This window comes from Chionomys nivalis, chromosome 21 (genome assembly GCF_950005125.1).
Source record: "Chionomys nivalis chromosome 21, mChiNiv1.1, whole genome shotgun sequence".
NCBI lineage: Eukaryota > Metazoa > Chordata > Mammalia > Rodentia > Cricetidae > Chionomys > Chionomys nivalis.
Window position 1 is genome coordinate 3,187,170 of NC_080106.1, and position 17,772 is coordinate 3,204,941.

Genomic DNA, 17,772 nt, shown 5'->3' on the forward strand with positions numbered 1-17,772 from the left:
TAGCTAAGGAGCACACACTTCTGTAGTTCTATACCCTGGAATCAGCCCACTTCCCTGGGTCGGGGTTAATTTTTTTTTTTTTTGAGCCAAGTTTAGAAGTGGGCACAAAGCACTGCGACTCTTGTTGCCAGGTAGCGGAAGGGCTTATTCCACTTTGAACCATCTTGTCACAGTGGCCTTTGTGACTTTTACTGAGCCTGAGTATGAATTTTTTTATATTTATTTATTGACAAGATGACCAGTGATACCATCTATTCAAAAGAGGTGACTGTGGTGTGCAGTATCAGGACTTAAATTGGTTGTCTCACGGCTCTGTTAAAAGCAGTTAGTTCCTGGAGAGGACAGTGGAGCCGCCAGCTTTGAGCCCCTGGGGCTGTGTGTCTGCAGCATGGCTGGCGCGCCCAGCAGAGTGGCCCGTGGAGGCTGCCCACCTGGGGTTGGTGGCGTGGCCCGGAAGTATGTGGGGTGAGTTTGAAGGGAGTCTGACTGTTGCACTGAGTGAGGGGTAGGTATGAGATGGCGTGTACTGGATCTGATTCGTGCAGCCAGGAGAGAGAAGAATGCTTACCCACAGTTCCCAGTAGCTCCTCCAGTTTTGAGAAGTCTCTGGAATTTTTTTTTCTCCCAAGACAGGGGTCACTATGTAGCTCTAGCTGTCCTGGAACTCATTATGTAGACCACACTGGCCTCGAACTCTCAGATCCATTGCCTCTGATCCCAAATGCTGGTATTAAAGGCATGCGCTATAATGTCTGGCTGGTTCTGGAATTTCTTAGCAGAAGAAAACAGTTCAGTGAGCAGAAACTGTTAGCAGAGCAGATGGAGGACATCAGTCACTGAGTGAGACCCAAGGAGGGCATGAAATGGCTTTCCAGGAAGGTGTGCCCAGGAGCCAGGGGCTGCCCCATCAGTGGATCTGACCCTGTCTTGAGCAGCTCAGAAAAGTCCTCAGCAGCTAAAGCTTTACTTCTAACTGGGTGTGGTTGTTCATGCCTCTAATTGTAGTACAGGGGAAATTGAGGCAGGAGAATCACCATGAATTCAACATAACTAGACTACTGACGGAGACCCTGCCTTAAAAAACAAGCAAAAAAACCTTTCTCTTTAATCTTCTGTTAAAAAAACAAAAACAAGATAAAGCCACAGTTTTCTTTTTTTTTTTTTTTTTTTAAATTTATTTATTATGTATACAGTGTTCTGCCTGCATGTATCCCTGCAGGCCAGAAGAGGGCACCAGACCTCATTACAGATGGTTGTGAGCCACCATGTGGTTGCTGGGAATTGAACTCAGGACCTTTGGAAGAGCAGTTAGTGCTCTTAACCTCTGAGCCATCTCTCCAGCTCCGTTTTTTTTTTTTTTTTAATATTTATTTATTTATGTATACAATATTCTGTCTGTGTGTATGGGCACCAGACCTCATTACAGATGGTTGTGAGCCACCATGTGGTTGCTGGGAATTGAACTCAGGACCTTTGGAAGAGCAGGCAATGCTCTTAACTGCTGAGCCATCTCTCCAGCCCAAGCCACAGTTTTCTGATTATCAGATTCTCGACAGTACAGTCATACTAGATAGGAATGAAATTGTAATAATTTTCAAAATAGCTTTATTGAGATTTAACTCACATCCCTTAAGGCTCTGTTTACACTCTTCACACTGTTCAGATCAGTGGTGTTTACTCTATTTAAAACTGTCCATCTATCCCCACTGTCTGTTTCCAAAACACTTCCCTTGTCTCCAGACAGAACCCCATGCGTCTGAGCACTTGGGCCTCACACGCTGGCTCCTCAGCTTCTGATGCATGTCCTGTCTCCCTGATGTCTGCATCCCATGGGCATCTAAGGGCTGGCTTCTCTGGGAGTGGGCCTACGTCACAGGATCGCCCTTTGTGTCCGAGTCGAGCTCCATCCTCACTCCTGGTCCGTCCATGGCTCAGTAGGCGGTTGTGTGTTCTCTCTTCGCTCTGGGGACAGTGCCGCTGTGGCAGCCCCATGAGTGGTTCTGTATGAACCTGTGTGGACTTCTCCTAGTTACACAGCTAGAAGTGGATTTGGGGGGTCACACTTGGGGGGTCACCCTCTCTACATGTGGTCCATGCTGGCTGCACCCTTTCCATTCCTACCACCCGCAGGAGGATTTTGGTTTCTTCAGATTCTTCCACCCCTGGTGTCCCTTTTGCTTTCTGCTCTCTGAGGGGGTGTGAGGTGCTGTCTCATCGAGGTTTTGATTTCTATTTTCTTACTAAGGAAGTGGAGGGCTTTTCCACATGACCCCTGCAGCTGTAACGTTGTTTCCAAACCTTTTCTTCCAGGTCATTTCCTATTGAAGTTCATCCAGAGGATGGCAGATAGACACTGGTGTGCGGTGCCAGTGTTGTTCCTCTCCAGGGCTTTGGCAAGCGTGCCCAGATGTAAGGCTCTGGGTGGAGAAGGGCTTCTAGCCCTCAGGTAATTACACACTATATGTTCATTTGTTTGCTATGACTGGGTTCATGTAGCTTTGTGTAAGAAAAACTGACATTTTTTTGCATGTAAATAATTAATTGAGTGTATTTTATTTGATGAAGTACTATTAAATATATTCCAAATATATGGTCTTGGGTTTTGACTACTTTTTTTTTAAAAAAATTATACCAATTGCTAATTTTTTAAAAATTGTATGGATAAGTAGGAAAATTTAAGGGCAAATATCAAGTCATGATATCAATTAGAAAATATTTAAAAATATATGGAAATTTTTTTTTTTTAAGATTTTTTTTTAGTTTTTCGAGATAGGGTTTCTCTGTAGCTTTGGAGCCTGTCCTGGAACTAGCTCTTGTAGACCAGGCTGGCCTCGAACTCACAGAGATACTCCTGCCTCTGCCTCCCGAGTGCTGGGATTAAAGGCGTGCCCCACCACCGCCCGGCCTAAAAATATATGAAAAATTTTAAGAACGTTTGCATTTAGGTATATTTTTGTTTTATTTTTTCTTTGAGACAGATTTTCATTGTGTAGCCCAGGCTGGCTTCTGATTCCCAACAATCCTCTTGTCTCACTTTCCCAAGTGCTGGGATTACAGGCATGGGGTACCTTGCCTAGCTTTTTTTTCTTATTAAAAGAGAGTGGGTTCATATTAAAATTGAGCTCTGTCTGGGTGTGGTGGCTCACACGTGTAACTCCAGTACTTAAGAAAATGATTGTGGAGGCTCACAAGCCTGAGGCCAGTCTTGGCTAGAGAGAAGTCGAGGTCAGCATGGATTACATGCTGAGACTATCTCAAATAAAAAAGAAATAAAAATTGCACTCTGTGTACGATCACAGTGGAAACTGGCCATGTAGCCCTTCTGGTGATGGCCACTCCTGGTGACAGTCACTTCTGGTGCTGGTGACTCCTGGCGGTGGTCACTCCTTATGCTGGTCACTTCTAGTGATAGTGATAATCACTCCTGGTGCTGGCCGCTCCTGGTGACAGTCACTCCTGGTGTTGGCCACTCCTATGACAGTCACTCCTGGTACTGGCCTCTCCTGGTGACAGTCACTCCTGGTGATGATCATTTTGTATGTCGGAGGTTGTAGGCAGTGTAAGTGATTGTGAGTGCTCAGACTTCTAGTTCCTACCTGTGTGTCCTTGCTTTAACCAGGGACGTTCTCCAGTGCACCATGATTACACACCAGGTCCTCCTGAGAGGGGCAGCACAGTGCTATCTTCTGCAGACAGCCATGCGTCTGGTGGACGTGGTGAGTGTGCCTGTCCGTACACCCGTTTGCAAGTCTTTCTCAGGGAGTACTGGTGGACTTGGGGACGACTGACATCATCCTAGGTGACAGAAGTGGCGTAGTGAGCAGGAAGTGTTGGTTGTGCTGAACAGGGTTCTTGTCTGGGGCTCAGGAATGTCAACCTTTGTGAGGCCTGGGCTGCTGTAGAACCAGGTCCCAGGACAAAACCTGAGCCCTGAGGCTCCAGTCAACTCCCTGGGAGCCTTTCTAGTGTATTCTCACAGCCCGGTAAAGGGACCAGGCCATCCTGGGTGACTCACCAGGAGAGGAGCTTGTAGACATAGAGTCCCAAGGAAAATACCAAGAGCCAGAGTCAGCACACTGCTGTGCTGGACAGGGCAGGGGACATGAGACATCTGTGTATGCTATGCGGTCCCTGTTTAATTTTGGGTTTGTTGTTGTCATCTAAAGAAATGTATATGCCATGTTCCAATAGGACCTCACTTAGCCCAAGAGCTGTGTGTGCGTTTGTTGACCTGGCCCAAAAAGAATCTTTATTCAGAATCTGTGACCTTTGGGCTGACGAACTGCTGTTTTGCTTCAGTTGGAGATTCTTTTTGTTATTTTTAAAGAATCATTTTTTATTCACAGGAATTTGTTTTTTCTTGAGAATATGTTTTTTAAAGATTATATTCATCTTTTCTCTAAGATGCTGACTGATTTTAAAGAAAATGTGTATTTTTAGAATGTTACCCACTTTTGAGGCAGAAGAATTGCCTTGAGTTTGAGAACAACCTGGGCTAGATTATTCAGTTCAGGCTAGTCAAGACTGCAGAGTGAGATCCAAAACTTCCTCTCCCTAAGAGTCACAAAAAATACATGTGTATACATAAAAAGTATGTATTAAAAAAACAAACAAAAGAATTGACCTTTGATAAAACAATAGATTGCTTCTGAGGAATTCTCTTTATTTATTTATTTGTCTTGTGTCTGTGTGTGGCTTGTGTGCATGTGCACACACACACGCACCTACAGAGGTATGGAGGCAGATGTCTTCTATTTCACTCCACTTACTGAGGCAGGGTCTCTTGCCAAACCCAGACCTTGCTGATTCCCCCTGGTCTGCACTAGTCTGCCTGCCCGGCATTGCCTGGGATCCCCCATCTCTGTCTCGCAAGCACTAGGATCACAGATAGCCACCAGCGCTGTCCAGTTCTGAGAACCTGAAGTCTGGTCCTCACTGAGCACAGCTGTGTTCACTGAGCCTCTTCCCAGCTCCTGTTCTTTTGTGGAAACAATGTAACTTCCTGTATCTTAAGTGATGACTTGCTACTTTAGTTGACTTGCTGTTTCTACACAGCTTTCCTGTTACCCCAAACGTTTAAACTGAGCTTTCTCTGCCTAGGAGAAAGTGTCTCTTTCTGATGTCTCCGCCTTTCTCGTGTCTCTGAGACAAGAAGAGTCCTTGGCACGAGGGACTGGATTGTGGACAGAGGTGAGCGCCAGTCCGCTGTTGAAGCTCTGTAGAAGCCCTTTCCCCCTGGAGCCATCACTAACCACTCTGAAAATGCAACAGTTGCTTCATCAGAAGTTTGAGATTCCCTTACACTGGGTTCTGAGTGGTCCTCTCCAGCTAATATAGTTCCGAAGACAGGAACCCTCATGGGAACTTATATTCATCAGTACCGCTCCACACCAGTGAATGATGGCTTCATAGGATTGGACCAAGTTTTTGTATCTAATGATTTAGACTCAGTTTATGTGGAAGACAAGATTGGCTCGGAGAAATTAGAAACGCTTTGTTCTGTTCCATTTTAAGAATAAACTAACCCTGCTATGGTTTTCCTGTCCAGCTCTGTGACTGGCTGCGCATCAATGAAAAATACTTCAGACAGCCCTCGATTGGTGGCTCTGATGGACACGAGACATCATTAAATGCTTACGTGAAAAGCCTAGTTCAGGAGTTCGTGAAGTCTCCTGGTTGGGAAAGTAAGTCTGAACTCCTTTAGGGGGTAGCAGAATGTGTCACCAGTAGCTTTCAGGTTGATGTGTGCCTAAGCAGCTATGCAGTGTGAGTCTGAGCTTTAGCCACAAGAGCAGAATCACTCCCTCCTGGCTTCCTGGGTTTTGAGACTTGAGGATGTTAAACCTGTATAGATGCTTGGAGGAGCTGCTCAACTCCCAGAGCAGTAAGTGGGCCCAATTAGTCCATGAACTTGTCCCCCAAGGCAGGTGTGTGTGGGTCTCTAGGATGCACCTGGGTTTATTTTTCACGCATTAGAAGCATTGTGTTTACTGTGAACTGATGGAAACCGGTTCATTGATCTGGTTAACATGTGAGCAGTGTGTGTTTGTGCGTGTGTGTGTGTGTACATGTGTATGTGTAGAGTCTGGGGCTTGACTTCGGGTGATCTCTCAGTTGCTCTCCACCTGGTACTTGCTGATTGACAGGCTAGTCTAGCTGGCCCGCTTGTGCCCGGGATCTGCTGTCCCTGCCTCTGAGCGCTGAGGTTCAGGTGGACCGCCACTCCTGCCAGGTTTACGTGGGTACTGGGATCTGAACTGCAAACTCATCCTCATCCCTTCCAAGCTAAGGCTCTGACCCTGAGCCATCTCTCCAGCGCCCTCCCCCCAAGCCTGTTTAGAGAGCATACTATTGGAAGGGTTGTTTTGCCGGGGGGCGGGGTGTGTGTGTTATTTTCATCACACTCTGGTGAAGACCATTTTTCTTCTCCTTTCGTGTTTTCTTTTGCTTTTGATGTGGTTCTGGGGTGGCCTTGGGCATGCTTGGCAGGTGTTCTGCCACCGAGCCCCTCTCCTGGCAGAAACCACTTTTGCAAATATCTTTGGAGAAAACCTGTCAGCCTGCAGGAGGGAAGAATTCAAAGAGTCTCATTAATTAGGATTTCTTTTACATTTCGGATGCTTCTTCATTAAAGCCCTTAGCCATGATTTGGGGAAACTGTGCCCTTGAATTGAGTACATCTGAAAGTCCCTGCCTTTGTCTCAGATCCTGTTATTTCTGTTTCTCTCATCCGATCCAGGAATGGGTCTTAACTAATCAGGGAATTGGCCTCTGAGAGCTCAAGTCTGTCCATCAGCGTTCTCTCCTTAGTGTTTCCTCTCGGTTTTCGATGCATTTCTCTGTGCTTGGGAGCATCTTGGGTGAGGCCTGCTGCTAAAGTCAAACCTTCATTGCTTCTAGTGCAGCCACACAGGCAGCTCTAGTAGGTCTGAGGCTGCCCAGCCCTGGTGCTCGCCCCTTCCATCCAGGGCCAGGTGTCACCTGGAAGTCTCTGCCCCGCTGGGCTTGCTCTGACTGCTTCCCTTGTTCCTCCTTTTGCTTCCCTGCGGTTCCCATTTTGGAAGTCCCTCCTCCCCTGGGTGCACACACCCTCAGAGGCTTCCATTGCCTCTAGGACAAAAGCAAATCTCCCTGAATGTCCTGCCAAGTGTCTGGGTCTCTCCAGTAGGTCTGCCGTCTCTCGCGCATACATGCACCCTTCTGTTGACTGCTCTCCTGGCGGGACTGTCCACACATTCTTGTCTCCCTTCACTCAGCTTATTCTTCTCAGCTCTTCCGGAGTGTATGCTCCAGCTGCAGACACCTCTCCCCAGTGCGGCCCTCGCTCTAATTACAGTTCTGCTGTTTGTGGCTCAATACTTTCTGGGTTCTGGGAGCCATATGTTTGTCATGTTCAAGCGGATCTCTTCACACAGCAGGGACAAGGAGTTGTTTTTATTGTCTTTAACCATGGTGCATAATAATGTTTTTCTAATGACATAAGGACCAGGAATAATAAACATGCTAATGGTTCAGTTCATCATTTTTGAAGGAGTTAGTGAATGCCTTCTAATTTCTTTTTAAATTTCAAAAATGTGTGTGTGTGTGCACATGCGTGTGTACGTGTGTACACCACAACACTCATTTGGAGGTCAGAAGACAACTTCGGGGACTCGGGGCTTTTCTCCCTCCATGTAGGTCCTGGGACCGACTAGGTCATCAGGCGTGACTACAAGCCCCTTTACCCACTGAACTGCTCCTCAGGCCCCCGAGAATGCTTCTTAAGCTGTAACTTTTGTTATCCCAGCAGGAGAAAGTGGCTTCATGCCGGACTGGTTTGAAGCCAGGCTGACCTCTCTGATGGTTCTGCTGGCTGTGGACGTGGAAGAAATGAAGACCCAATTCAGGTCACTGTTTCTTCAGTGCTGACAGTGGGGAGGTTAATAAGGTTTATCATGGGTGTTTAGGATTCTCAGTGGCTGGTAGAGTCACTAACAAAGGCCAGATTAGAATACTGGTCATACTAAAGAAATGCTTGATATAACAGGGCCGTGTAGTGCTTGCAGGTTGGTAATTAAATGTCAAAATTACAATCTAATATTAAATTAGAGAATATGATGCTTACTGTTTTATACTGGTATTAGAAAAGTAGATGCTACAATCTCAGTGTAAATTGTAAAGCGTGTGGCATAAACAAAACTGGCAATTTGGATGCAGTGACCCCCGAGCATGAAATAACGTGTATGACCCCTGAGCTAACTGCTTGCAAGAGTGCTAGCTGGGGACTGGCTATACTTTTGAGGTGGCTGATGTGGGTGTTCTTTCACCATCTAGGGAGAAGCAGAAGACTCAGAATGTGCTGCGGATCTTCTTAGACCCCCTGCTGGATGCTCTGGGGAAGCTAGGCACCAATGCCTACATGCCCTTGCTGAGGACTGACAGGTGCCTCCAGCTGCTGGTGAGGTTGCTGCGTTCTTCTGTGCCAAGAGGTTCCAGTGGCCAGGATGGTGAGGACAACTGAGCTCTGGGGTGTCTTGCCGGGGGTGTCGCTGGCGTTGAGACTGGGAGGAAGCTCCTAATTTCTTCACGTAAGAATTAGTTCTTCCCATGCATATACTGAGGAGCTAGCTCCTGGTGCTGCCGGGAATGCCGTGGGGTGTCTGTGATAACGCTGGTAGGGTTGTTCACTATCATTAGAACATGTATGTGAGGTGTGTGAGTGTGTTCATGTGGAGGCCAGAGGTTGACATAGAGTGTTCTCTCTATTGCTGCCAGTCTTACTGCCTTAGCCAGAGCCTCTTCACTAAACCCAAGGCTGTTTTGGCTGAACAGGTTGGTCAGCCCCCGGGTCCACTTGCTTCCGTCCCACCTCCACCTTCCCTCATGCTGGGGTTATAGACGAGAACCGCTACACCCGCTTTAAATAGAGCCAACTCGGGCCCTCGTGTTTGCTTGTCATGAGGTTTACCATTGGGCCATCCTCCCACCCCTGCTGGTTTTTAAGAGCTGTTTATTTTGTATTTGTGTGTGCAGGTATACGCAGTTCTGCCCATACCATGGCACTCACACAGAAATCAGAGGGTCGCTTTGACTTCCAGAAGTCAGTTCTCTCCCACCATGTGGGTCCTGGGGATGGTCTTATATTATCACGCTTGGTGGCACATACCTTTCCCCACTGAGCCATTTCAGCAGTCCGTGTGTGTGTATATGTGTGTGTGTGTTCTTTAACGCTGTGTTGATATACTACTTGTTCATGGAGTGTCTCCTGTAGCTCAGGCTGCCTCTTTTTTGCCACCTAGGCAAGAATGACCTTGAACTTCCCATTCTTCTGCCTCTACCTCCTGAGAGCTTGGCTACCATGCTCAGTTTGATAGGATCATGGGATGGAACTCAGAGCATCCTGCATGCTAGGCAAGCACTCTGGTAGTCAAGCTACAGCCCTGGCCCGTGAGGCTCTTTTAGAGACATGACTGACTTGTCGGAAATCTGTGCATATTTAATACATCCAACTCTGCACTTTGGGGATTGGACATACCTGTCACCTCCCCGGGTTTCCACTATTGTCTGTAATTCTAGTCATTTGCCCAAGATCTGCCCCCTTATGTTCTAAGGCTGTATGTAGTAAGCAGCTGTCAGGCTCTACCCTGCTTCTGATTCTGAGACTTAACCGTGTAATTTGTGGCCCGTGCTTCACCTGTGGTTTGTCTTTTCTCTGCTGTCCTCTCTGTTCTCCGCAAGCTTTTCATTTCTAATATTTATTTCTTATGTATACAATATTCTGTGTGTATGCCAACAGGCCAGAAGAGGGCACCAGACTCCACTACAGATGGTTGTGAGCCACAATGTGGTTGCTGGGAATTGAACTCAGGACCTTTGGAAGAGCAGGCAATGCTCTTAACTGCTGAGCCATCTCTCCAGCCCAAGCTTTTCATTTCCATAGACTTATAGCTTTTCTCTTTGCTGTCTGTACTTTGTGGCTATGGGGTGTGAAGCTGATCTTCTCTGTGTTTTCTTCTAATAGTTTTATGGTTTGGGGACTTATTAAGCAACTTAGTGCCTTTGTGCATGTGCTCTGGTCCATTCTGCACCAGCACCTGGCTTCCATTCACGGAAGACTCCCTTGGCCCATGGTGCCCTCTTGGCAGTGGCTGAAGATTAGTTGATGTGAACACAGGCTAATGTTTTCTCGCTCTGGGGCCCCGCAGAGATGGTGATTATGGTGAGAAGTCGCTATGTCTTTTCCACATAACACATTTCTAAAGTCCACCCAGTGTCCTTGTGCTGGGCTGTGGTGTGGCATCCCGGACTCTGTCTGACAGCTGTACCAGCACTGGTATGGTTTGTACCACAGCCCCTACTTCTGTCGGGTTAATAAAGCACGATCTCCCCACAGATGAGGTGTCCACCGTCCTCCAGACCTCTGTCCTGTCTGCTGCCGAGAGCGTGGCTCAGTTTGTACTCAGGAGACTCACCATGAACGAGCTGCAGAGTGTAAGGAGCTCTGGGCTTCGGGAGCTTTCTCTTCAGGCTGTCACTGCTCTGCCTTTCCCTTGTCCACACTCAGTGGACATTTCTTTAGTGTGAGGGTTTTCCAGAAGCCACTCTGGGAAGTTCCTGCCCCTCCCCTGCTAGCTCTCTGGAATTAGGACATTCCTCCCTCCCCTGAGGACTGATGTCAGTGGTAACTAAGGCCCTGAGGGCCGTCTCTGTCATGGAAGAGCCAGAGAAACTGGGTATCTGCACAAGGCCTGTGCAAGCAGGTGGCCTGGGTCCGTCATTACCTGACACGGAGTGGGGAGGGTTTGCAAGGCTGCCTCTTCCTGAGGCTGTCCATTAAGCAGACAGTTGCTAGGGGAAGGAGAGATATTTTCTTCAGGGGTGTAGCCACTGGGAAGTTGCCCATTCTGTAAGCAACCCCTCACACATGCGTCTGTGAGCAACCTCCCATTCCTGCTCCTGAGGCAGAAGAAGAGGTGATTGGAAGGAGGAAGGCCATTGGGAGTGGTGAGAAGACTGGAGGGAAATTGTGGTGACCACACAAAATTCATTTTACAGAAATGAAAATACAGATACCCATTGCTATGTATGTTAATATATGTTTAAAAAAAGAAAGAATTCATGGATGAGTTTCTGCCTCCCAAGGCTTCCTAGTTGCTGAGGGTTCCGATGCTGTGCTGTGAAAGGTGTCATCGGGTTCTGGAAGAGTCCAGACTGCAAAGGAGGACATTCTTAGCCTGCATGGAGATGTCCTGGGCACTGCGTAGTGCACTGGCTTTCTCTTCAGTGTCTTTGTTAGTGCATTTACGTGCAGGGATTGCTTCCTCTCTGAATTGTGCTTGTGTGAAAGTTACAGGTCCCGCTGTTCTTGTGTCCTGACTTTGTTGTAGGTGGCAGATCTGGACCGCTGCCAGCTATACCTGACGGTGTTGGCTGAGCTTACGAGTCTCCAGGTGAAGCTGGGCTGGAAAGCAGGCAACCCCATCACCCGAATCATCTCTCCTTTGAAAAACGCATGCATTCACCATCTGCAGGGGGCTAAGGATGAACAGGTAATCCTCCTGGGCTGAAGGTGTGTGGTTATGTCCGGCCAGGAATACCCATTTGATTGCTCCATGATGTTTTGGAATTATGAAGGGGATTTTATGAATGTGATTGTTAAGATTCTGCCACCAGGTAGTAACACTGTAGAGTTGGGGCATGTCAAAGCTGTAATGGAGATCTGATGCCTCTCTCCACTCCTCCTTCCCTTCCTTTCTTCCCTCCTTCTGTCCCTCCGTCCTTCTGCTGGTTTGAATACCCTAAGCTAGGCCTTATCTTTTTTCACTAGTGACCCCTTTTCTTTTCCTTCCTTCCTTCTTTTTTTTAAACTTTATTTATTTAGTATACAGTGTTCTGCCTATATGTATGTCTGCAGGCCAGAAGAGGGCACTGGATCTCATTACAGATGGTTGTGAACCACCACGTGGGTGCTTGGAATTGAGCTCTGGACCTCTGGAAGAGCAGTCAGTGCTCTTAACTGCTGAGCCATCTCTCCAGCCCCCATTTTTAATTTTCAAGACAAGATTTTTCTGTGTAGCCTTGGCTGTCCTGGAACTAGCTCTGTAAACCAGGCTGGCCTCAAACTCAGAGATCCACTTGCCTCTGCTTTCTGAGTGTTGGGATTACAGGGTTGCACCACCACTGCCAGGCTTCACTTGTGATCCCTTTTCACTGAAGAAACTTTTTCATGAACCTTGGGTTAGAGGTCTAAAAAAAAAATGGGATCACAAATTAAAACAGTTCTTTGGTATGCAAATAGTTTAATCTTTATTAAAGAAGAAAGCAAAGAGCCCACAAAGTGAGGTGGCTGTGCTTGTTTGTCTAACAGTGTAATGCAGAGACACACTGGTTTATGCTCACATGCTGAGGAGCCATTGTAAGGACACATGCACATCTTTGTTTTCTTTTTTTTTTAATATTTATTTATTTATTATGTATACAATGTTCTGTCTGTGTATATGCCTGCAGGCCAGAAGAGGGCACCAGACCCCATTACAGATGGTTTTGAGCTACCATGTGGTTGCTGGGAATTGAACTCAGGACCTTTGGAAAAGCAGGCAATGCTCTTAACCTCTGAGCCATCTCTCCAGCCCACGTCTTTGTTTTCTGTACCTGAGCCTATGCTTCTGTAAGAGCTGGAAACTGTACACACAACACTGCTTATAAGATACAGTAGTCTCAGTCTGGCAGTACTCACTGGCTCTGTGCCATGAAGTAAAGGAGAGAGTACTGTGTGTGCAGAACCAAAACCACCGTGAGGTCCCAGAGTTGGTATGGACAGGCACAGCCATCAACACCGTGAGGTCCCAGAGTCGGTACGGACAGGCACAGCCATCAACACTGTGAGGTCCCACAGTCAGTACGGACAGGCACAGCCATCAACACCGTGAGGTCCCACAGTTGGTGTGGACAGGCACAGCCATCAACACCTTAGACTCATCACATGTTTGATTCTCAATTAATTTTGAGTCACTGTGCATTCAGACCTCTCTGACAATGGCCAGATTTTCATGATCCCACCTTCAGCTGTACTTCACTTGTGGGGTCACAATATAGGTCAGGATGCCTTTGCGCTGGGCATGTGTTTTATGACTGAGCTGTATCATCCTCCCCCCCATCTCCCCACCTCCCCGCCCCATCTTGTTTAAACTTGAGGACAGAATCTTACTAGGTTACTCAGGCTAACCTTGAATTCTCTTTGTAGCCCAGACAGACCTTGAACTCACGCTCCTCCTACCTCAGCCTCCTGAGCTGCTGGGTTCTTCAGCCTTCAACCCAGCAGTTCTTCAGTCTTAAGTCACCTCAGATACGGGAGGTGACCCAGGTCGTCTGCTCACGCTGGCCGGGACAGGATCATTAGTCTTAGATCTCAGCCGCTGTGCTCGGCTTCCTCGCTTGGTCTCCAGGCCAGTCATCCACCCTTTCTCCATGATCTTTACTCACATGACAGGTGACTGAAGGGAAGGGTTCTTTCCTACTTAGCATTTAAGAGATAGGTGTTAGGGTGTTAAGGTGTAGAGGCTCCTGTCTTAATGTCACAGCAAACCAGGAAGTAAAGAACTCGCACCAGAACGGTCTTCAAGGCCAACCCCTTAGTGACCCACCCCTACTAACTAGGATTCCAGAACCCCCAAACAGTACCACCAGCTGAGGACCACGTGTTCATGTGAGCCTGGGTGGTTTTATACTTTGACCATAGTGCCTTCTACCTGACTTCCATCTGGCTTAACCCTTGCAGGAGAGGGAGTGGTAGCCTCTGCTGGATCAGGGTCTCGCTCTTTCCTTCCCGATGCCCCTTGAGCCTACATGGTACTGTTTATTTCCTTTATTTTTTATTATTTTTGATTATTATTCATAGTTTGTGTTGTGATTTATGCAGATACGTTGGCGCTGAATTTTAGCACCCATAGGCATTTCTTAAACATCCCAGAAAGGCAGAGTGGTTAAAAGCCCAGCTTCAGTGGCTGTCTCCTGGGTTCGAACCCTGACGAGGCCACTGGGTTCGAACCGTGATACTCAGAGGGAGCTGATCTGTTGTATAAGGAGGTCTAGGCAGCCCTTACTGTAGAGGTTGAATTTGCCTCTTACATGCTGAGTGCTAACTGCCTTTCTAAACTGGCGGAGGCGTATGCTTGAACTTCTTTTGTCCCACTGATGTTCGGAGCAGCAAGAGGGGAGGTAGGGAATGAGGTGCTGCAGCCTTGCAGCCCCGGTTGCCTCAGACTGAGATTCGATTCCTTCACATCAGGGTTGTTCTGTCCCCTGCAGGAGCCAGCCCTGGGTCATCAGGTGCAGAGAGCAGTCAGCATGGCTACCCTGGCAGCTCTGTGTGAGGCTGTGGACCGGTACCCAGTGCTGCAGCTGGATTCTCCCGATGCTGAGTCCCTGGACAGGTTTCTGGCCGCTCTTCCACTCAATCAGATGCTGAAGAAGCCCCGCTCAGAGGAGCAGAACAGCTGTGTGCATCCCTTGGAGAACGGCAGGTGAATGAGGAACATTTTTGTTAAGGTTTAGCAATCTGGTTTTTGTGCGGTCGTGGTCATTAGGGATCCCTGGTGGTGTGGTGTTCATGGTGTAACGGAGTTGGGGAAATGAGGCTCCATTTTGGTGGAGAGTGCACCATTAGGTTCTTCATGTTCCGCGTCAGACACCTGCTGACTTAGTTTTTAACAAGTCTCTCAAGGCTGTGGAAATGCCTGACAGAAAAGTTAAGACTGTGGCGTGGCTCCAGTGTCTAGTGGGCAGGCTGTTGGACACATGTGGTGCACATATCCTTTGCTGCGGTCTGTTTCCGGCTGCTCTGACAGTGCTGGAGCCTGGGTAGCACATAAGGAAACACGTGATTTTGGAGACTGAAAAGCCTGTAAATGTGGCACCAGTGTCTACCTGGATCATGGAGAGGATTTCATGCTGTTTTACCTCCCCATGGAAAAGCTGGCAGAGCCCCCACCTCCCAGCTCTGTGGAAGGGTTTGCAGGAGCTAGACCACTCTCAAACCACCCATCTGCTTTGCCTCTGTAAGGCACAGTGCCACGTTCCCAGGAAGTGAAGACGAATCTGGGAAAGTCAGTGACTTACTGTCTTTTCTTTTCAAAATCTCAGTGCTTTTGAAGAATCGCCATCTTCTCGAGGGTGGGGGAAAGCAGTGGCCCAGTATCTGCACGATCAGTGGGTCTGCCTCTGCTGGCTGCTGAGGAAACACCGCCTCCTTATCCCAGCCACGGACAGTGACACGCTGGAGTGCCGTCTCCCTGCTGTCCAGATGCCTGTGCAGACCCTGCGGTCGGCCCTTGATGTCCTCACCGTGCTCCCTGCCGGCCGCATCTTACCTGTGTTCCGCTGCATGGAGATGCTGGTTCCCAAGGTGAGACGGAGGGGAAGGAAGGCTGGGTGATGGAGAAACAGCAGCCTTTCTGGGTTTTTTTCACCACTGAGTATTTTAACCCCTTCTGCCAGCTCCTGACTTCTGAGGAGTCGCTCTGCATAGAATCTTTTGACCTAGCCTGGAAAACGGTGTCTTCACTGAGCAACACCCAGCTGACATTCTGGCCTAACTTAAAAGCTTTCGTCCACTTTGTTTTCAATAATGAAACTCTTACCGTGGCTGCAAAACTCAAGAGCCAGGCACACTTCAGGATCAAGGAGGTAATTCTTTTCTCTCTGCGTGTTGGACAGTCTGTAGACGGTGAAAGGAGAGGCGTGTTTGTAACTATGCACTAGGACTGGGGCTCTGTTCTCAGAACGCCTTCCTGCATGAGATGAGGGAGGGCACATGGCAGCGGCGGGAGGCTCAGGATGCTCCTACCTGCCCTGCTGTGACCGGAGAGTCCATAGACAGGACTTGAGGAGCAGTTGGCTCCTGCTCACAGTTTCAGGGGCTACGGTCCATTGTGACAGGGAAGGAACGTGTCCGTTCCCTCTGTAGTGGAAGGGAGGGAAGCAGCCACTCCTGACAGATTAGTACACGGGGAAGCAGAGAACCCAAAGCAGGGCCAGTCTAGCTGTCCTCCTCCAAAGAGCCACCTTTCAGAACATCACCACCAGGTGGACAAAGGGGCTGTTACCCAGGAGCCTGTGGGGCACACTTCACACTCAGACACAGCTCTTCCCGCCCTGTTCAAACAGGGTTTAAGCCCTTGAGTCACAGCTGAGTGTGGCAGCAAACACTTTAATCTCAACACTCAGGAGGCAGAGGCCAGTGGATCTCTTAAGTTTGTGACCGGTCTGGTCTACATACTGAGTTTCAGGCCAGACAGAGTTACATAGTGAGGCACGGCCTCAAGACAAACCACCACCACCACCAAAATCAAACTTGAGTCATTTGGCAAGTTAAGGATGGGGAACTCAGGAGGCTGAACTCCTGGAAGCCTTGTTCCTCCTGGAGGGTGGCAGGAGCATGGTGTGGAGCCGAGTTGGTGTGCTCTGACACTGGCAGGGACTGGAGGGGCATGGCGCTTGCCCTTGCGCTCACATTGTACTTTGTCTTTAAGTCTCCTGTAGAGAAATACGGGGATTGATAGTCCTCTGTTTTCTAGAGGTGTGGACAACCCCTGCACCCGAGGCTTCCCCATTCACAGATCAGACAATAAGCAGAACATTTGAGGGCCAGAGAGATGGCTCAGTGGGTAAAGAAGCTTGCTGCCGAGTCTGGAAACCAGAGTTGGGTTCCATCCACCTAGTAAAAGTTGGGAGCAGCTTCCGAACGTTATCCTCTGTCTTCCATATCCATCCTGGGATATTTGTGTGCCCTGCCCAAAAGAGATGAACGTAAAAAAATTTAAAGAGCATTTTAAAAAGGGATATTTTAAAAATTGCATCAGTACTGCCTTTTTGTTGTTTATAAAAATATGACCCCTCCTTATACTGTAATAGATATTACCAGTCACCCAGAGATCACTAGGAGCAGGGTGTCAGCCTTTGGGTACTGCAACATGATATCAGTCTGCAGACATGATGGGATATGTGCGACTCTCCTAGACCAGCTGCAGCCGTGGGCCCAGGTTGCACGTCTGATCTAAAGTAGCCATAATGTTCTCACGTGGAGGCTCCATTCAGACTGCACACCGCTTTACATGCTTTACACGAGTAGGGCTTGAAGCCTTTATTGATTTTGGTCCAGGGGCATTCAGGAGCAGTTCCCTAGGGCTGTGAGGGTGGCTGCACTCCTTCAATATGGAGGATAACCCAATGGGATTCTGTCTTGCTGGAGACTCAGGTTGATTCCGGTTCCTGCCCTCTGTCACTGTGGGAAGGTGCAGACTATGCTCTTGGCCCCTGGAGCACTGAGGTCCTGTTTTTGCAGGGAGGGGCTATTTTCTCCTTCTGTGTCCTTGGCACACATCTCTCCTGGAGAGCACTGGGTGGATGGCCTGGCCAGGAAGACTGGACTTAACACACACTCTTGAAACACTAAATTTATCACACAACTCCCATTTATCATGTCAGTAAAGTAAATATACTGCACATAAAAAGAAAATACTCTCCAGCGGGTCCTGAGAGTTTTGTTTTCCATGTTGGAACCCCTTTGTACGTTGACATCACAATCTGTATGTATTCTCCAGTTAGTACGCAGTTTGCGACCCGGCTGTGTCTTACTTCTCTCATTACTATGACTGAATGCCTGGCACACTCCAACACGGTGGGGAAGGCATGGCAGCAGAGACACGGGGCAGTTGGTCACGTGGCATCCACAGTCAGCAAACACAGAGATAAATGCCAGCTCTCTGCTCGCTTCCTCCTTTTGATCCAGCCTAT

At 48.2% G+C, this 17,772-nt stretch overlaps 1 protein-coding gene across 2 annotated transcripts in view; it reads left to right on the plus strand.

The window, feature by feature from the left end:
* The window catches only part of Tarbp1 (TAR (HIV-1) RNA binding protein 1), a 47,037-nt gene that overhangs the window by 12,676 nt on the left and 16,589 nt on the right, over nucleotides 1-17,772 (plus strand). Inside the window, exons 7-17 of one of the 2 annotated variants that reach the window (XM_057754429.1) lie at nucleotides 2,311-2,446; nucleotides 3,620-3,716; nucleotides 5,101-5,190; nucleotides 5,549-5,684; nucleotides 7,787-7,886; nucleotides 8,314-8,486; nucleotides 10,373-10,470; nucleotides 11,367-11,528; nucleotides 14,287-14,501; nucleotides 15,121-15,382; nucleotides 15,475-15,663. In XM_057754429.1, coding sequence (XP_057610412.1) covers nucleotides 2,311-2,446; nucleotides 3,620-3,716; nucleotides 5,101-5,190; nucleotides 5,549-5,684; nucleotides 7,787-7,886; nucleotides 8,314-8,486; nucleotides 10,373-10,470; nucleotides 11,367-11,528; nucleotides 14,287-14,501; nucleotides 15,121-15,382; nucleotides 15,475-15,663 — 1,658 coding nt within the window. The remainder of the gene's footprint in view (nucleotides 1-2,310; nucleotides 2,447-3,619; nucleotides 3,717-5,100; nucleotides 5,191-5,548; nucleotides 5,685-7,786; nucleotides 7,887-8,313; nucleotides 8,487-10,372; nucleotides 10,471-11,366; nucleotides 11,529-14,286; nucleotides 14,502-15,120; nucleotides 15,383-15,474; nucleotides 15,664-17,772) is intronic. The other variant, XM_057754430.1, reaches the window with a different exon arrangement.